The 21,274-nt window shown below is 36.8% G+C and overlaps 1 protein-coding gene across 1 annotated transcript; it reads left to right on the forward strand.

Annotated features, from left to right (window-relative positions):
- The first annotated feature begins 1,706 nt into the window (after positions 1 to 1,706).
- Positions 1,707 to 20,906, forward strand: VCAM1 (vascular cell adhesion molecule 1). The gene is made up of 9 exons (XM_036883854.2): positions 1,707 to 1,898; positions 2,421 to 2,696; positions 4,874 to 5,194; positions 6,452 to 6,718; positions 10,087 to 10,362; positions 12,224 to 12,544; positions 13,439 to 13,705; positions 15,156 to 15,422; positions 18,744 to 20,906. The coding sequence occupies exons 1-9, from the start codon at positions 1,835 to 1,837 to the stop codon at positions 18,911 to 18,913; spliced, it is 2,229 nt and encodes a 742-aa protein (XP_036739749.2). The 5' UTR covers positions 1,707 to 1,834; the 3' UTR covers positions 18,914 to 20,906.
- The last annotated feature ends 368 nt before the right edge of the window (positions 20,907 to 21,274 follow it).

A 21,274-nucleotide genomic window follows, 5' to 3' on the forward strand; every position in this document is an offset into this window, starting at 1 on the left:
ATAGATGAGGTGTTTCTCCAATGTCCCAAGCTTAGAATCATATCCAAATCAGAATGGAAGTCGTTCACCATGATTTGGTCTTTGGGATCCTGTTTTGGATCCTATTGGTCACTGGCCTTTGCACCTCAGAGAAATGAATTAACACTCTTTCATCCCCTTTAGATTTTTTTGAAGTTACGCAGTCAGCATAAATGGTTCTGACCATTTTCTCTGATGAGACCTACATTGTAAAGGGCCTCTCGGTTACTTGTTTAACAGCTAATTTTGCCTGAAACCACGTTTCTGGTCCCTAGATATTTAGTAGTTCATACTTACATATCAACACATCTCTAGAATAGCTTCTTCCACTTCTTTTTCTCTCCTTATCCTTTAGTGGGAGCCTCATCAGTATCTAAACAGAGATCCAGAAAACTCTGCAGCCTGTAGAAGGACAAGTGTAGATTCCATACCTCAGTTACAGTCTTTGTCACATAGCACAGGGCTGTTTATTATACACTTCCCCCTGAATCTGTGAACTTTGGGATTTCCTTGTAGAATCCAACATTTTTTTCATGCAGTATTTACATATGACTGCTAGCATTTTGGAAGTTTCTTTTCCAATTTTTGATTTATAATAGTTATCATTACACTTAATTTTAGGATCTACTAAGTACAAAACCATGTGTTTAGTTATTGGGAGGGCAGAGATAGACACCATGGTGAATGAGAACTTGTCCTGGCCAGGCAAGGAACTGATGACCCAATGGGGGAGGTAAACCTGCATGTGTATAATTCAAGGCAGTGGCTATTACAGTTTCTTTCTGATGGACAAGCATTTTACAAAGACTTGAGCTATGTATGTGCAAGGCTAAAACAGCCATTTAAAACAGCTTTAAAAAAGTAATTGCACTGGGACACAATGGAAGAGCATAAAATTGGTTTTCATCACTGCCCATATAACAAAAAAAACAACCCTATTTTTTGTGTTTTAGCTGTGTTTGTGGTAAAATCTCACAGTCCAAGAGATTTACAACTTCAGATGAATTCCATGCATTTGCATTTAAGTCTGCAAAAGACTTCCAACTTTCCAGCAATTGAACTAAAGGGTTGGTCACTTTTCTGAAGCAAATCAGATAAATAATTTTTTTTTGGTAGCATTCATTTAGTTTCAAGAAAATCATTTCAGAACATTGATGTTTACTGTCAGAAGAACTATTTTTATGAATAAAAAGTATAAAACTAAGAAGTTAATGTTTCCTTTTTCAAACTAACTCATCAAAAGATAAGAACTTTTCCTTTTTCTTGACAAAATTTAGTTTCTATTTTAGAATTGTGAATATATCTTAAGGAGAAAAATAAGTTCCCATGACACAAGTTATTTAGCCACTTCACAAACTAGAGTACAGTTTACTGTTTTTTCTCTCTCTCTTTTCTCCCATTGGATTGAGAAAGCCTCATTCTGCATGAGCACTTCCTTATATCTTTCTTGCAAAGATATCCCTTTTGGAGGGAAAATCACAAAAAGCTTTAATTTTATTGCCTCATAAATGTTTCTTTTTTCTGGAGCAGAGAGAATACCTTCAGTACTGAGAGCAACTGAAGGGGTTAATGTTGGACTTGGCTGAGTGTCAGTTAAACTTTTTTTCTGGCTCTCCTCTGGGTTTCCCCTCGAAGGGATTTCCCTCCGCCTCTGCGCCTCTGCAACAAGACCCTTTATAAAGAGCAGACTTTCTATTTCACTCCTCACTGAGCCTGCCCGGCTTTAGGAGCAAAAAGTCTCTTCCCAGGCACCTTCAGGTGGGACAGTAAGGAGGGTTTTGGCACCACTATTTTCTCATCACAGCAGCAACTTACAATGTGTAGGAAGATGGTCGTGATCTTTGGAGCTTCAAATATACTTTGGATGTTGTTCGTAGCTTGTAAGTTCTTAAACTTGATTTTGTTCCAAATGCTTGCATTCCATTTTAGCCCTGATTTTGGCTTTCTATGGTAGTGAAGAAAGCACTAGGATTTTTAAACAGTGGGAAAACTTAGTTTAACCTAACTTTAAATGTGCTATTGAGTCCTGCTATGTATCATTATATTGTCAAAACGGGAGCTGTAAATTGATGTTTTTGTTTTTTCCAATGCCAAGTAATTGAATTCTTTCTCTAGTAAGATCTATCTCTTTAGTTTCCTGTACTTGATAATGAGATCAAACTTCACAAATAACAAAAACTCTGATAAATGGGCATCAAGAATGGAAATGAGAATTCTCCTAAGTGAAGGTGATTCCAGCACCTTCTTTGGCAGTGATGCCTTTGGTTTTTGGCTGCCTTGCTGTTAGTTAGAAGCATTTTTGGAGGGAGATCAGCCAGATTGAGTTTTGGAGGTTATACCAGAACAGAGAGGTGGGAGTAGAACACCAAACAAAGTCTGCTTTCCTTTTCTTGTCTTCACAGCTCAAGCTTTTAAAATAGAGATCTTCCCTGAGTCCAAAATTGTTGCTCAGATAGGGGACTCGGTCTCGCTGACATGCAACACAACAGGCTGCGAGCCCCCATCCTTCTCTTGGAGAACCCAGATAGACAGTCCACTGAATGGGAAGGTGAGAAATGAGGGAGCCAGTTCCACGCTGATCATGGATCCCATTAGTTTCGAGAATGAACACTCTTACCTGTGTACAGCGACTTGTGGATTGAGGAAACTGGAAAAAGGAAACCAGGTGGAGATCTACTGTGAGTACTTCAGACAATCTGTAATTTTCTTTAAGTTTTGCCTTAAAATGAGATTTTTTAAAAATGGATTCTTTAAAAGAAAATATTTTATAAGGATATTCATATCCAGATTCTTGGCTAGAGGACACACTGCTCCAAGAAAATTAAGAGACAGCTGAGTCTAACACTAGGAACTTAATCTTGGCTTCTGTTTCCAACTCTGCCACAAACATGGTGATTATGGATAAGACTCAGCCTCTCTGGGCTTTGGTTTTCTTAGCCATAAGATGAAGATCTTTTTATTTTATTTTCAAAAATTTCTATGTGATGTATATCCTTATGTGCTTACTTGGCCATGTGTCCAAATGATTTATGAATTCCATTCTTCAGGGCTTTCCCATTTATTTATTCTTATGCAATTTGGTGTTTAAAACCAGTTTAAGTAGATTTATAATTTGGAAACAGGTTTCTGTACAAAAATTTTCCCTGTAGGCATAAATAAAATATCTGTGAACATTTCACTCACTTGACTATGGTATAGATAAATTTAGGAGGTTTTCTTTGGTGATGGTGCCATTAAGACTTAATACTCAACCACTCAACCTCAGGATTTTTATATAATGAATTAGATTTGCCTCATGAATGTGAATGAATACCCCTAGTTTATCCTTCTACCAAAATGCATCCCAATTCATTCTCAATCCAGCAAATAAAGTTAGCAAGAGGATTAAAAATTTAACTGAAATAAATCACTTGCCTTTGGTTCCTGATGACTGCTCCTTCAAAAAAACTAGGCCTCATGTGATTATCTTATAATTATGTTGATTCCCTTCTGCTGTAGTGGAGCTCAACTTTGCCTCTTTACTTTGAGACTTCAACAAGCCCCATGTGTTGCTAATGCTGCCCAAAACACTGTGCCCAGCCATCTGTTTTCAATTATGCTGGTTGTACATGCATAGTTTATGTCTGTGCAGTCTCCTGAGCTCCTTGAAAAGCCCCCTTATGTAAATACAGGGAAAAGTAGCAAGTTCTTATATTACTTGACAGCAAACTGTGTGGATTGTAGGCATATTTCTTACAGACTCAGAGGGCAGAAATCATTGGTGGAAAAATGAAATGTACTGTGTTGTTTCACATAGCAGAGCATTTCCAGTTCCTTTGCCTTTTCTCACAAGTACCAAATACTTGAAGATTTAAAAAAAGAAAAAATGAAAACCCTTCTGGCTTTAATTATCTAGCCTGAGGTTTTTCTTCAAGCATGTCTGTCCTTCATTATTTTTTAAAGTCCTGTGTAGACTCCACATTCGATTGTAATATTCTTTAGAGTTGAGACCTTGGTGTTCTAACTACGCAGAGTCTTGAGTCCAGCCAGTGTGTTACTGTCATGACAGCTGGTGAACAGGTAGGCCTCGCAGAGGGAGCAATGGCCAACTGAATTAGCGCATTCCCTTGGCATTAGGAGGGGCCAGTGGAGTACCGGTTAGGGCGCTGAGTTAGGCACCACAGGAGAAAAACTTGCCTCCCAGAATTTAAAGATTGCACAGCCATATCTTTCTGGTGGATGAATTCCTGTCAGGGGCACCATTTTCAGAAACCAATATTTTACATTGTTGCTTTCATATCTTAGCATATCTTGCCCAATAACTATTCTTTGCAATGACATTCTGAGCCTCAGTTTCCTTATCTGTTAAGTGGAAATATATCTGACTAAAATAAGAGAATGTGATATAACGTAACGTGAATCTGCAGTGGCAATACAGAATAACAGAAATCCTGGGTTTAAATCATAGACTTACCCTTTACTGGCTATATGACCTTAGGCAAATTACTCAAACGCACTAATCTGTTTTCACATCTGTGAAATGTGTTCTCTATCTCTTAGAGTTATTGTGAGGATAAAAATAAAAGTCATTGATGTTGATGGGCACATAAAAGTATTCAATAAACTTTCATTTCTTTGGCTTTCTTTTACTCCAATAACATGCAATCCTTGTACATGTAGGATCAGAGCTGAAGAGCTCTGAAATGTGGTTGATTCCAATTCATGAACTTGCTCAGAACCATGAAAGGCTATTTATACAATGAATGAAGATTGTATTAACAAAAAAATTAAACGTTTTGCATTGTGTTAAAGTAGTAAGGGACCTTACATAATCTGAGCAAAAAGCCCACTCATATGTATTTGTTTGACGTTACAGCTTTCCCTAAGGACCCAGAGATCCATTTGAGTGGCCCTCTGGAGGTTGGGAAGCCAGTCACAGTCAAGTGCTCGGTTCCTGATGTTTACCCATTTGATAGGCTGGAGATGGATCTGTTGAAGAATGACCACCTCATGAAGAATCAGGATTTTCTGGAGCCTATGGAAAGAAAGTCCTTGGAAACCAAGAGTTTGGAAGTAACCTTTACTCCTACAAGTGAGGATATTGGAAAAGCTCTTGTTTGCCGGGCTAAATTACACATTGATGAAATTGATCTTAAGCGTAAAGAAAGAGAAACTACAAAAAAACTGCACGTCTACAGTAAGTATTTGTGGGATGTAATCTAGTCTTTATGGGAAGAAAGTTAGCAGCTGAAGTCAAGAAGAAACTTGTTTGTAGTTTTTATTCCATTTTTATTTCTTGAGTTGTTGACTTTAATCAACAGTACAATTCTGTGAAAAGAACACTGGATTGGGGCTGAGAAGACTTCAGGTTAAGTTCTGCCTTCATTCACTGTGTGAACTTGGGCCACTTAATTTCTCTATTTCCTGACCTAACCAAGGGGAATGATAATACCACCAGACTGGGTAGGAGGAAATAAGCTCAAATGATAAAATGTTTTTAATCATATTTTATAAACTCTTATAAAATAAAATATGCCTTGAAATATCAAAGTATAGAGATTTTATAAGCTGAGCACTTCTTTGTGTGGTGCACATATGCATGTGCTCACATGTACACATGTGCATTGGGTGGGAGGATGGAGGTGAGGTTTGATCACTTCCACATTCCCTAACATTGCCAGGGAATTTGAGGCAGTCTTGTAGTCCTAGAATCATGTAGATGTGGACTCACTGTGCTCTGTTCTAGACTGAAATGCTGTGTCCTGCTCTGGACACCACATTTGCAAAGAGTATTGCCAACTATAGCATGTGTAGCCGAAAGAGGAGATGGAAAGGCTTTTATCAATATTTTGAAAAGAATAGTCTAGATACAGGATATTGTTCCTAGAGAATACAAAACTTGGAAAAGAGAGCTACGATTAAGTATTTGAAATACAGTCATGTGGAAGAGGGATTTGATTTGTTCTGTAACAGCAGAGGACTGAACTATGTCCAATGTGCAAAAGTTAGTTACAAAGAGGAAAATATCAGCTCAATAGGAGAGAAAAATTCTAATAATTAGAGCTGTCCTAAAATCAAATAGACTGTTTTATAAGGCAGTAGATGGCCTTACACACCAGAAATATTGAAGCCAGTTTAGGTGAGCACTTGTTAAGGATGCTGAGAGGGTACTCCTACCTTACCTGGGAGATTGAAGCACATCACTCCAAAGGTCTTTCTTGAGTATCTATGGTCATCTGAAAACACTAAACATCAAAAAAAAAAAAAAAGTAAGCCAAATTAGTCAGAAATTGGATAGACTAATTTTTACAACTGCAATTCTTTATACCAGTTTGGCAGAGTAAGTTTGTCAAATTTGTGAAAACACATGAAAACAGCACATGCGACAAGTACATTATCTCTGTTGAATCAAGATGAAGCTTAACAATTACTAATACTGTGCCTGCCTTTTCAGTCTCACCCAAGAACACAGTTATCTCTGTGAATCCCTCCACAAGGCTGCAGGAAGGTGGCTCTGTGACAATGACATGTGTCAGTGAAGGTCTACCAGCTCCACAGATTCTCTGGAGCAAGAAACTGGATAATGGGAGTCCACAGTTCCTTTCTGAGAATGCAACTCTTACTTTAATTGCTATGAGGATGGAAGATTCTGGAATTTATGTGTGTGAAGGAGTTAATCTGGTTGGGAGAAACAGAAAAGAGGTGGAATTGATTGTTCAAGGTGAGTAGAATGTGAAAAAGGAAGGATAAAGGGGCTGGCTTCAGGATCTGAACAATAGTGAAACTGCTTCAATGCCAAAACTGCTTCCTTAAGTTTGACTGATGACCCATATGATTGTTGTTTACTTTAGCACAATTTTATATTCGCTTTACTCATACTTCTTAAAAGTCTTTCTTCCAGAGCTTCCCTGGCTCTGATTTTTTATTCTTTTCCATCTCTCACCATTCCTTCCCTGCCTTATTCCTTGGCTTTCTCTCTTCCTTCTGCCCCAAATATTGGTATTCTTCGTTTACCATTCTGGTCCTCGTCTCTTCCACTCTAGAATCCCAAAACTTGGATTACTGAATGCTGCTTACTGCCCTATTCATGTTCTCATTCAAAGTCACCAAATCCTGTCAGTTCTACCTCAAAATGATCCCTAGAATCTAATTATTTTTTCAACCCACTTGCCATTGCCTTAGTTGATCATCTCTTACTTGGACTCTTCACAGATGTTCTTAAATAACTACAGTCATTGAACACCAGCTATATTCCAAGCACTTTATATATGTTAGCTATAATCATCAAGAAATAATGAAAGAGTATTTTATATCCACTTCACAGATGAGAAAATGTTGTTTCAGAGATTAATAATGATTCCTATTGATTGTATGCCTAATATTTATCAGGTATTCTACTTCCAACTTTATATATGTTATCTCATTAGTCTTTATCACAACCTTATGAGCTGAATAAAAACTCAGGTTCAGCATAGTTCATAATTTCCCTAGAGTCAAATAGTTCATTAGTGACACTTGCTACGATTTTCACACAGGCCTATTTCAATCCAAAATTCCATGGCTTTTCAACTATAGCTAATTGTCTTTAAATGGTCATCCTGCCATCATTCTGTCTCAAAAATAATCCTGTGCACAGTTTAAGTGCTAACTATGAACTTAAACAAAAAACCTGCTTATTTTTTATGACTTCAACCAAATTACATGTAAATTAAAATACATTTTTCTTAAAATAGTTGCATAAAACTCTTCACAATCTGGTCAGGACTACCCTTGCAACTTCACTGGTGACTGTATCTCTGCCCATGCAGTTCCTTCTGCCTGGAATGCTCTTTCATCACCTGGCAAAATCTTAGCCATCTTTCAAGACAAAGTTCATGTCAGCCTCCCAATTCCAGATTGTGTTAGGCAAAGCTGGTCATTCCTCCCTTAATATACACTCAACACTTCTTGCAGACATTTATGTACTTTAGTTCAACACATATTAAGAACTCTGTCTAAGAATCCAAGAATTGTACTTAATGCTGTGAGTATAGACATGAAAAAGTTATGGCAACTGCCCTACCTGGAGAAGTTTACAATCCAGGGAGGAAGGACAAGCATATAAGTAGATGTACATATTTAGTAAGAGCCAAACTAACATATCTACTTATATGTGTCTTTCCATTAAACTCTAAGCTTGTTAAGGTCAGGAACTGTGTGTATACATGCATGTGTTTTCTGATATTTGGGTACCTGTCACACAGCAGGTGCTCAGTAGGTGTTGAATGAATAAATTGTAAATATGGGTAACACAAAAGTTTTAGAACATGAAAACATGGGGCTTAAACTTGGGATGATTAAAAAAATAAAATTCAAACTCACCATCAGATTAATTCAGTTGGTGTTAGATTAGCATTAGCAGGAGAGCAGGAAGGCTTATTTTATTTTTATTAATCAAAGCATGTGAAGCTAATCATCCAGCCTGGAATAACTCTTCCCCATAAAAAGCTGAAAAGGAAAAGGAAATGCGTTTGAGGGTTTAGGGAGGGTTGTTTTGCATTCTGCATCACAAAATACTAGCAACCTTAAATGATGAAGAGAGAATTGAACTGGTGAAGGACCTTTCAGCTACCTAGAGGGTACGTACTCCTGCAGGAGCCCCAGGTTCACAGGGTAACATACGCAGCCCCTGTAGAGAATGGTCTGAGAACTATTCCCAGGCAAGAAGTGGATCTGTTTTTAAAGCCCCCTGTTCTCACACTAGCATATATAAAGAATTTGGAAACTCTGGCTATTATTCTGAATGATTTCTCTCTTTCAAAATCAAATAGTGTTAAATACCGAGGTAATTTGAAGAAAGCCTTCTTTGGAAGATACTACAATGTCACAGACAAAAATCTGAGAAAAACAACTTCTGGCACAGATGAGAACTCTGCAAAATGTGATGTATTTGGATTGTTTACAGGTTGAGATTTCTTTCTTCCAGCTCCAGTCTGATATTTACAAGGACAATTTTAGTGCTTTCTGTTGAGTCTCATCTGTCACTTCCAGAGTTACCCAATCACTCCAGTTTCTTCAGAGGAACAGAGAGTGCAGACTTGGAATTCCCTTTTTCCCTAGACAACAGCCATCCCAAGGCAGACTGTGTGCTCAGTAGGGATAAAACTGGTAGGCAAAGAGCTTTCCTGGGTATTTAAGAATTAGGAGTTTACCCTTGCATCTGTTTCCAGGCCCAAATTAATTGCAAAGTATTTTCATATTGCATCAAATTTTAGAGGTGGCTTGTCCACCACTTTAATGTGTGCTTAGATTTTGACTGCTTTCAGTGTGATTCTGTATGACTTTCAATAGTTTAATTTTATAATGTTAGTACAGAAACTCTAAGGGCTGGTTTATTATGGATAATGTATTTAATTAGAAGACATACTTTTGTAACATTTTTCAATAACTCTATTAGCTCTTATTTTATCTCCACATGAGGATGACTTGATTTAGTTGTTCAAACAACTGAAAAGCTGGATCTTGAATCAGACCCACCTGGCTTCAAGTCCTAATTTTGCTACTTGCAAGCTGGGTAAAGCCAGTTATCATTTCTGAGCGTGTTCCCTCAAAATAAAAGAGGGAAAGGGATGCGGGGAGGACTGGGTTGGGCAGAGAGGGAGAGGAGGAAAATAAGGAGAAGCAGCAGAAGGAGAAAAAGAATCAACAGTGTGTGAAGTTGTTGTGAGGATTAAATGAGATAATATATGTAAAGTGGTTTACACAATTCTGGACATACTGAAACCTCTTAAATTATTTGAGCTGATGTCTGCTGTTACAGGGATTTGATAAATTACATTTGAGCAGAGACCAAATTATTGTTATGAAAAGATGCCAATCTCTGTCTTGACACATTTTTATCCCCATTCATTGTCTTAAATGACTGAATCAATGTACTATTGTGGATTCACTCTTAAAAGATATGATTTCATTCCTCATGGTCCCCAGGTGAAAGGGAATAATTTCTTTTGGCCAAGATGTTAGCTGAAAGAAAAAAATATCATGTACTGGAATTTAGTAAAAGAAGAAAAGAATTATACTTTCTTTTTGTCTTGTTCTTTTTTCTCCCAGAGAAACAATTTACTGTTGAGATCTTCCCTGCACCCCACATTTTTGTTCATATCGGTGACTCAGTCATATTGACATGTGGAGTCACGGGCTGCGAGTCCCCATCTTTCTCTTGGAGCACCCAGGTAGAAGGCTCTCTGGACGGACAGGGGAACGATGAGGGGACCAAGTCCACACTGACCCTAAGCCCTGTGAGTTTGGAGGATGAAAACTCTTACCTGTGCTCTGTGACTTGTGGAAGTAAGAAAGTGGAGAAAGCAATCATGGTGGGCCTCTATTGTAAGTGGTGTTCAGAATTGTTTATTGCTTGGGTTTTTTTTTCAGTCCACTAGAAGAAACATATAAGTCTATGATATATGAGATCTATGTGTTTAGAAAAGAAGTTTAGCACTGTAAATGGTTCCTAAATCTCTAAACCAGTATTTGAAGCAACTTAAATGGCCTACACCTTCAGTATATATTACGTATGTACACTGCATCCACAATTCTTAGTTTTTGTCTTGTCCATACTCTCCCATCATGCACTAGAACCTACTACATGCTCACTGCTGCCCATCCCCTCTGTGTGTATGGGGAATTCACACACACATAGAGCTGGTAGGAAATAAGAATCGGGGGTCAGCACCCATTCAGATAACTGGATGGGGGTGACTGCTGCTCAACTATTCGAACTGAGGGTGAAGCCTGGACCTACTTGTTTGAAGTCACATTTGAAAAGCTGACTGGTAGGCTGGGAAAAAATGAAGCAATAGAGAGCAGGGGAAAACCAAAAATGAAGACAGTTAGCTTGGCCATAGGAGATGGTTAGCAGCCGCCCCTCAGGTAAAAAGCAGAGCCGGGAATTAGCACTAGATCTTCATGCTGATTGACACTAAACACGTGCACTACACTTTTTCTTGCTGTTCTTGTCGCTTTTGTTAAAATCCTTTACAACGTCAAATCTCTATGAATTTGACATTGCTGGAGTTCCTCAGTTTATAATGAGTGAGGGACAACATCTACAAAGTGTCCGCAAGGTTATTTGAGAGGATTAGGCTGCTTTGCTTTCTTCAGCAGAATTCAAGAGAAGCATTTCAACCAGAGAGCCTGTCCAAACTCGTGTTACCTACCCCTCATATTTTTTTCAAAATGAGTTAGAGTATGTCTATAAAGGGATTTGAATCTCTCAAAAGATGGGTAAATTTTACTGTGTCATACATATTACCCAGAATCCAAGATCTGCTGATGTTGGCACATTCCCAGCAGAAATGAGAACCAGCAGGGAAATCTTATTGCACTATGGAAATACTTGAGACTGTATCACTTTAAAAACATTTTGCCTAAGGAAAAAAATTTTTTTAGCATTACTCTTGGTAACTATGTTAGTTTCATGTTTATTGGCTCACATAAGATGCATTATAAATATTAGTCAAAATCTAAATCTCTTATAGTTTTTTCTTAACTACAGATATTAAAAAAGAAATATTTAAAACCTGCTGCCTAAACTTGGACATTGGAAATTAAAATGTCTAAACTGAGACCTGCCCAGTGGGTCTTACTTGATCCCAAGAGGCTGCATGGCTCTGTGAAACCAAGCCTGTTTCTGAGCTCAGAGAAATGCAGGTCCTGATCTCAACTCAGTGACTTACTAGATATGATGCTTAGTGAAAGTCTCTGAGCCTCTATACTTTTTGTAAAATTTCCTAGTTTTAAAATAAGTTAAATAATACTCATTTTGTCAGGATGTTTGGAAGACTGAAGTAATAAGTATTAAGGGACTAGTACATACAAATATTCAATACATCATGGCAAATATTAAAAACATTTAAAATATATAGTTACTTAATAAGATGGTGAAAGCTCATGTGTCCTTTGAAAAGATCAGTCTTGGTTGTCTGCAAGATTGCCTCACTAAGAAGAGAAAAATAAGAAGTATATTTACTACTTGATTACTTCATGTAATAAGTATTTTTTGTTCCAGCATTATTTATATTTAACATCATAAATATTTATACTTCATGTCATTATTTTTATATTGGTAATCATTCTATCCCAAGTGAGTTTAAAACTGTCACTATGAGAACTTTGCATGTAATAGAGATTAGTTCCATTCTTCTGTTGAATGTCTCATATGAGCACCATTTTTGCTTGATATTTGTAGCATTCCCAAGAGATCCAGAAATTGAAATGAGTGGTCCACTAGTGAGTGAAAACCCAGTCACTGTAAGCTGCAAGGTTCCTAATGTGTATCCTTTTGACCTGCTGGAGATTGAATTACTTAAGGGGGAGAGTATTATGAAGAACAAACACTTTTTGGATGAGGCGGATGGCAAATCCCTGGAGACCAAGAGTTTGGAAATGACCTTCATCCCCACCACTGAAGATACTGGAAAAGTCCTTGTTTGTCGGGCTAAGTTACATATTGATGAAATGGAACTTGAACCCAAACAAAGGCAAAGTACACAGACACTTTACATTAATGGTAAGTAGGTGTGTGATCTATCCACAGTGCGACATGGATTTCTTTATCATGTTTGCCAGGCAATACTTAACATGAGGTTGATGGTTAGAACTTCTGTGAAAAAAAATAATTGAAAAGAAACTTCAAAGTAATGATTACCTTAATGAACAACCCCCAACACTTAAGATAATAATCATTTATTACCTTTTGATTCTATGAGTTGGCAATTTGGGAAGAGATCAGATGGGCCGTTATTTGCTCAATATGGTATCAGATGAATTCACTTATACATTTTCAGTCAGTTGGCAGGTCAGTGGGGGATGGCTGGTCCTGGATGGCCTCACTCACATGTCTGGGGCCTCCTCTAGGATGTTCAGGTCTTCCTTTCTCCACGTGCTGTCTCATCTTCAAGGAAGGTGGCCTATGTTTAGTCACCTGGGTGGAGAGTTACAAGAGGGTGATAATGCAAGCAGCCTCTGAAAGGCTTGGGCATGGAAGTCCTACAGTGTTACTTCTTCCATGTTACACTGGACAAACCGAGTCACAGGGCCAGCCTAGATTCAAGGGGTAGAAAAATAGACTTCATCTTTTTATAGGAGATTCAAACAATTCGTGGTCACGTTTAATGCACCAGGAATGTCAATACATACTATCATTGATCATCCATTTTTTGGTAACAAGAGAGTTTCTATAGAACTTATTTCCATTAGAAAATATACATGATGTGTCCCATTTTGCTCTCTGTCATTCTGTATCTGAGAAAGTAACTGGGACAGAAACTTTGGTAACGTTATGAACATTTATAATGAATTGAATTATAATCCATTGAATCCATAGAACAGTTTTGCAACATTATTAAAACTCTGGATCTCAGGGAAGAAGTGGTAATGCTAACAAGTGTCCCTACTTTTTCAGTTGCTCCCAGGGATACAACCGTCTTGGTCAGCCCCTCCTCCACCCTGGAGGAAGGTAGTTCTGTGAATATGACATGCAGCAGCCATGGCCTTCCAGCTCCCCAAATCCTGTGGAGTAGGAAGTTAAATAATGGAGATCTACAGCCTCTTTCTCAGAATTCAACTCTGACCTTAATTTCTACAAAAATGGATGATTCTGGTATTTATGTGTGTGAAGGAATTAACCAGGCTGGAATAAGCAAAAAAGAAGTTGAATTAATTATCCAAGGTGAGCAAAGTGTGATTAATGGGTTCTTAGTGCTAATATTATTTTGGTTGTGTTACTGGTTTTGGTCAAAGTCTCTTTGAAAACAAAATTTTAACTAAAAAAAGATATTGAGGGTTTTGAAAAGCTCATGATGTTTCCTATGCATGGAAAGCTCCTGGAACATTACTTTTTTATGATCCAGTCCAAGTAATTTATTCTAAATTCTTTTAACCTCCAGTGGAAGGCTAGCTCCAGGATCTGTGCCAGGAGTTCCAGTTACACTTATGAGGCAATGATTATGGTGTTGACATAAGGAGAGGAAGAGGTACAAATATATATTTGGAAATTATTTAGGATTAAAACTTCCATATCTGGCTAAACTGGACTCTGAAGGATAGTATTACAAGATGCCTGCTAGTATCTGCTTAAAAGCCTATAAGGCACTTAAACCTTTTGTAAATTATGAAATTAAGAGTAGCAGTGATCATGCCCTCTGATTCATCAGTGTGGTGGTATAAGAACCATGAGAGTTGATTAGTATATCAGATCTATACCCCCTTTCCTGGATGAAAATCCAAGACTGAAAATGAAACAATTTCTAGAACAATTCCTAGGCTGAACTCATAGGCAGTTTTTGGCAAAACCCATGAGATTACTATTTTGGATTTCCCCCCATACCTTCCCTTTGGGGTTTAAAGTCCTTTTTTTCACTGGGGCTATTATTTCCTTTCTTACCCTTGATATTATTTGCCCTAAGGAATTAATGACTTTCTTGTTACTTCATCTCAGTGATTATTCGTATTTTAAAGGAAGAAACTTGGAGAGCAATGAACAACCTTAAAGAAAGTCCTTAGGATAGATGTCATGGTACTCTAGCTCTGGTTCGGGAAAGATCCTCAAATCACAAAAATTAATGAATTTAATGGGAATCTCAATTATAAAATGGTGATATGGCACCTCCTTCCATGGGTTGTGTTTTAATAGAGATATTGTATGTCAAGTACTTAGTGCAGTGCCTGGCACTTGCTAAATGGTAGTTGTTTAGGGTAGCAAGAAAGCTGTCTCTGCACAACTTAATTTCTTGATCTGGGAGGATCCAGCTCAAAACTCAGATGCCCGGAAAGGCCTTTGTACTTCAAGGAAAATTTTGCACAGCAATGTGACTAAAAAAAAAAGTTATTTTCCACAGTTGAATTCTATAGCTATTTATTCAACACCTATTCTTTGGCTAGATCAGGTAAAGAATTATTTTAATATATGAGGGAAATAATACAACTGTCTTCTCTTATTGAAAACATGATCATTTACAAGAAGCCAGTCAATTCTGACTTCTTTACTTGCCCCTCTAAGCACTTAATGCAAACAGGAAGCACAAATAGTTCCTTGACAACTATTATTGCTGTCATTAAATTAATATGGAATTGGTCTGTATTTAACCCAATCAGAAGTACCTTTTAAATTCTCTTTACAGTTGCTCCAAAAGACATACAACTTACAGTTTTTCCTTCTGAGAGTGTCAAAGAAGGAGACACTGTCATTATCTCCTGTACATGTGGAAATGTTCCCCAAACTTGGATAATCCTAAAGAAAAAAGCCGAGACAGGAGACATGGTGCTGAAGTCCAGAGACGGCGCGTATACCATCCACAAGGCCCAGCTGGAGGACGCAGGCGTGTATGAATGTGAATCTAAAAATGAGGTTGGCTTGCAATTAAGAAGTTTAACACTTGATGTTAAAGGTTAGTTTTTGTTTTGCTTTTCATTATTTTTTATAGATGAGAGGTTTGTAAAGAATTTCTAGGTTTAGATGAATGAGCTGGCAAAAAGGATCTGAATTCCATGTTAATTGTGGTCATTTCCTAATGATTCTTAAAATAATCATGCCCAGATGCCTTATCCTACAGAGGTTACCCAGGAGGTTGATATTATGGGTGAATGTAGAATTTCCATTTGCTTTTTTCAAAGTTGAATATTCATCACTGGTCTTGCATTTTCCAATATTTAAACACATTTCCAAAACCTTTCCCTGGAGGGATATAAGGAAACTAAAGAAATAGGGCTGGCACATGGAAAAAGAAGGCTTCTGGTCAGACTTTTTCCTCCCTACCAGAAGGCAATGCTATTCTCTGAACATGGAATACCTGTGCATTTTCTGGATTGATTCTTTTCAGGATAATAACCAGAGTGGCTGGTTCTCTGGATGCTGAACAACATACAAAAACCTCTAGACTACAGAATTGCCTCCTTAAAAACCCAAGCTCCTAGTCCTCCATTCTACCCTGTTCTGGGAGAGAGAGAGGGAGGGGGCAATGGTCTCAGCAGTTACTCAGGAGCTCCTTAACTTCCTAATCCCTCCTGCTGAACGCACAGTAGTATCATTTGATTTTACTGATGTAAGCAGAATATGTCAGCCTTTTCAAATCAGTCTCCTGCACCTTGTGTGCTAATGAGCTCCCACTGTGTATATACTTGGGAGTGAACAGGACTGCAGACAAATGCAACTTTTAAGAGCCTCTGGCACTTGGCCTATCAGCAACCGCTTGTCAATGTAAAGAAAATTTGAAGGTCAGAAGGTGGAAATGGTCAGAAAATGGGTTAAAATTTTACTCACCTGGCCAAATTTCTCAAGATTGCAAGCCTTACCAAGTTTTCTATCTTCACAGTACCTCCTTGAAACATGGCAATATCAATACATCCATGTAGAAATGTTAAAGAAGGGGAAAATATTACAATTATCTGTCAAACATTTAGTCATTCACCTGCAATGGGTATCCCAAAAAGAGTTGATGTGGCCAATGAAGTTACTACATGTTCAAAGAATGGAACATTCGCCTTGCATCATGTCAGTCAAAATGACACAGGGGTGTACGTAGTCAGTGCTTCCAATAAGGTTTGGGATGATGATTCTGGACAGATTGAGATCTCATTGTAAGTAGGTTGAAATTCATTCATTCCTATTTCCTTTAATCCTTGATACCTCCAGGATACCTGTAATTAAACCCAGGCCCAGGGAATAGACTACCAGCATTCTTGTAATTCAGTTTGTAGTTCATGATATTCTTTTAAAGACATACATATCAAAGCTTCCCCACTTTTTAACTCTTTCCCACACATTGTTGTCTTTTCTAATTCCTTTATTAAATAAGCAACTTACACATTTGCCATTTTTCACTCTGAAAAAAAAGAACAAATCAAATTAGGCACTCAGCTAGAAATTCAGGCCTCCAAACTAAATATGGTTTAAAATAACTACAAATGAATGGAGAGAAAAAGTTTACATTTCTCCTGGGTATTTTGAACTAGTCTTCCTTTCTATTTAGCTGCATTTTATAATTAATTTTGTTTGGTTTGGTTTTGGCTTGGATGTATTCCAATGACAGGAACAGTTGGACATGTTTAGGATTTTCAGGGTTTATACAGCTAATAGAAAATTATATTTGAATGTTGCCCTGGTAACTGACTCAGCAGTAAGTTTGTGTTTTACTCCAAATGCCTGAGGGTAAAACCAGAGGCAAAAGATAACAGTTATTAAATTGAAAAGAAAACAATAGGAGAAGAAATACCATTGCCCAGCATGTCAATATTTATGCCTAATCATAATTATGATAATGGACATCCCATTAAAATATTACCCTTATACTTTGACTTATACCCTTAATACCTCTACACTAGTTCTGCTCTAGCAAGGAAAGTAGGAAAGTGAGGTCATATCATTATGTTTAAAGTGAGGTGTTTTTAACTTCAATAGTTAAAAAAAACTGACTTAACCATTACCTGACCCTAGTGATTCTTTTCTACTTGGTTTACCTTCGGTGATTAGAAGCCTCTAGAGGGAATGTAGTGACCACCAAAGTCAGATCAGCCGTTTCTTCCTAGGCTAAACAATATATATGCCACTTAAAGAAACTTAATACTTGTGAGGTCATTCAATGAGACACAAATATAAGTATAGAGATGAATCTCCAGCATAAATAGAAATGCATCTTCTGATAAGGTTAAGATGTTAAATAGTATAGCAGCTGTCAGATAATTTTTATTAGATCAGAAAGAATGCTAATCTTAATTTTAATTTCTGTATATTATTACCTTCTCTACCCAATTTAAAACTAAATGACAACATGACAGGATGAAGAAAGATAGAATATATTACTATTCAAAAAATGTTAATTGGATGCCAAGTGCTCTAAGCAGTGAGTCAGGTACTGGCTATTAAGTGGTGGACCAAAATGAAAATGTCCTTATGTAATTTACAGTCTGAGGAGGAAAAGAAATTTAGTAGGTAATCATTTAAACAAATGCTTAATTACAAGCTGTGATAAGAGCTATGAAGGGAAAGTAGTGGGTTATGAAAGTAAGTATATTAGGGCTCTTAATTTAGGCTGGGGAAGATGTGCATCGGAGAATGCTTCTTGCTGTCAGTCACATTTAAGCTAAAATATGATACTATCCAAAGACCTTCAGTTTATCAAGAGATAATATAAATGCTGGTGAGGTATAGCATATATTAAGATGCCTTACTTCAGAGATACAAAATAAAAGTTTTTTTATATATCTCTGAAAAAGCCACTGGCAAGAATTCTTTCTCTTACTACTCTATAAATGGCGGTTGACTGTATTGGTTACACTGTAGGTGTTATAAGGATTTTCTTAGAGAACTGGTTGGTCATTTCAATTCATAGTGATCAGAGTCCTAGTTCTTTAGTAGGTATTTATATTTCCCAAAGCAAACGCTCTTTTCCAGTTCTTGCTCTTATAATTGAGCCCTAAAAGTTGCACACTTCCTTCCATTCTACAACTGAACATGAATCTGTTTGAGTCAAGTTTGTAGAAGTCAATGGCTGTCATCTTTAGACCCACCAGGACCATAGCAACTAACAACTGATTATTTGGATAATTCAGGGAAATCTGCATTTTGGGTCCTGTTGGTCCTTATCCCTATTTTGATTCACTTCACTTTAGAGAACTAGTTGTACTACTAAAATAAAACATGTAACAGTATTATTATTAAACAATTAATTTTTGTGCTAGACATTAATTGCATCCATTTTGTCACTTTCCAGGAAGAGAAAATAACAAGGACTATTTTTCTCCTGAACTTCTCCTGCTGTATTGTGCATCCTCCTTAACAATACCAGCCATTGGAATGATCATTTACTTTGCTAGAAAAGCTAATATGAAAGGGTCATACAGTCTCGTAGAAGCACAGAGATCAATTATACCTAATGTGTGAAATGTTCAACCAGAGACATTATTTATCAGTATGAATCCTTAATACTGCTCATCATTCCATGAGGGAAGCAACAAGCTTAGAGTCCAGACTTCACTGAATGCAGTGAACTCTTGGAAAGAAATGGCTGCCTGTGCCCCTTGCTGTAAGCAAGAAGCCAAAGGAAATCTTTCTGCCTAAATAAGAAACTATCATTGTGATGTGATGACTGGAGCAGTTCCTTGACGTGTATATACAATAATGTGATCTGTACATATGTAAAATAAAATTATGCCATCACAAGATTGCTTAGAATAGCAGCACTGTACAGTCAGATCTCTAAAATAATTGAACAGCATTGCTTGGACTGTCATAACTTAATGTATCTTAGAAAAATGTAGCATTAATTTTGACTGGCAGCTGATCTACATTATCTTTTTATATTTTATTTCCTTTAACAAAAATTTTTTCCTATAAAGTTAATTGACAACAACTTCATGTTTTGCAAAAGTGCTGGGTTTTTATATTTTGATAAACAAATGATAAACCAAGAGGGCACTGGGTTGATTTTCAGGTACTAAGCACTTCAACCTGTGGTATAATGGTTGACTTGATTTCTCTGGATGGTACTGACATGGTACAGAGATGTTTCATGATGTTGTTTGTTCGTCAGACTCTTGTGTAACTTTATCAGTGTGGTTTATAAATGCAACTTTAAAAAATTTTCCTTTGTAAATGTTTAGTTATTTTGTAGAGTAAAGTAATACCTTCTGGAATGAGAAGTTTATTCTCTGTTTATTTGTTGCAAACTGCTTCCTTTCATCATCTTGTAGCTCTTGTTGAAATGCCAAGTTCCAAGAGCGAAGTTCAAGCTCACAGAAATAATAAGCAGATACTCCGTGTGTGGCCCTTAGACATCTTTCATTAGAATCACCATGGGAATGTGATAAAAATTCAGATTTCTTGGGGCAATCCCAATCTATTGAATTGAAATATCTGGGTTTGTATCCTTGGAACTGCACCAATTCATCTGCAATTTTTTAAAAAATTAAGAAAAATTAAAATATAGTATACACAAAAATAGTTATTGCAGATGCACGTATTAAAGGGCAGCAAATGAACATCCGTATTTATACTGTAAAGTCCAAGAGACAGAGCATTTCTATTCTCCAGAGCCTCTTAGGTGCCACTCACTGATTGCAACTGCCTCACTTAGCAGTAACCAATATTTTGAATTATGTATTAATCATTCCTTTGCTTTCTTTGGAGATTTTATACCTGTATAGGTAGCCCTACATGAACTTTATTTCATTTTGGAGGTTTTGAATTTCACATAAATATAATCAAATGGTATGTCTGCTGTGCCTTTATGCTTTCACTCAAAATGATGTTTTTGCAAAATTCATTATGTTGTCATTCATTTTTAATGCTCTACAGTATTCCATTGTAAGATTTGGCAACAACTTATTATCTGTTTTACTGTTGATGTATATTTGGGCTATTTCCATTTTTTTCTATCATGAACAAAGCTTCTATAAACATTATTTTACATGTTCTTGGCTAAGATGTAAGAATTAACTTAGGATGCAACAATTTCTCTGGAGTCTATACATACTAATGAAATTTCTGGGTTCTAGGAAATGTACATCTTCAAGTTTATAGAGAAAGCCAAACTATTTTCTGAAGTGGCAGTAATAATTTATACTTCCATGACAGTGAATAAGAGTTTCCACTACTAAACACTAATCAAAATTTGGCATTGTCTGGCTTTCAAAAATGTGCCTTTCTTATGGTATAAAATGATGTCTTATAATGGTTTGAATTTGCATTTCCCTGATTACAAGTAGGTTGAACATCTTTTCATATTGCTAAGAACCTTTCGTTCTAGGATCATTTGAGCAGGCTCTTTTGTGAAGAAAAAATTTATACATTTCTTTTGCTGTTTTTCTGGCGGCTGGCTGTTTTCTTCTTGATTCTTGGGAGATTTTTAAATATATAATAAATATTCTGGATATTAGCCCTTTGTTGGTTTTTTGTTTTGCAAACATCATGAACCAGTTTGTGACTCATTTTATGTCATTACTCCCTGTTTATGACCTGTCTTTTCACTTTCTTGGTATCTTTCAATGCATATAATTTAATTTTTAATGTAGTCAAATTTACCAATCTTTCCTTTATGGCTTGTATTTTGTATCATAATTAAGAAATCCTTTCTATCCTGAGGTATAAAATTCCACCATGCTGTTCCAAACAAGTTTCATAGTTTTACCTTGAAGTTTTTTTTTCCAATAGGGATTGATTTTTGTATATAGCGTAAGTAGGCATCCAACTCCATCTTTTTAAGATGATAAAACAATGGTTCCTACACCATAAACATCTACACTA

The sequence above is a fragment of the Manis pentadactyla genome, chromosome 4 (assembly GCF_030020395.1).
Source record: "Manis pentadactyla isolate mManPen7 chromosome 4, mManPen7.hap1, whole genome shotgun sequence".
Lineage (NCBI taxonomy): Eukaryota > Metazoa > Chordata > Mammalia > Pholidota > Manidae > Manis > Manis pentadactyla.

Bases quoted from the DNA above. Each gene is read 5' to 3' on its own strand.
- VCAM1 (XM_036883854.2), top strand. From the start codon at position 1,835: ATGTGTAGGAAGATGGTCGTGATCTTTGGAGCTTCAAATATACTTTGG. The intron at 10,363-12,223 runs GTAAGTGGTGTT...TGATATTTGTAG, and splicing joins AATCATGGTGGGCCTCTATT to CATTCCCAAGAGATCCAGAA. The intron at 13,706-15,155 runs GTGAGCAAAGTG...TTCTCTTTACAG, and splicing joins AGTTGAATTAATTATCCAAG to TTGCTCCAAAAGACATACAA.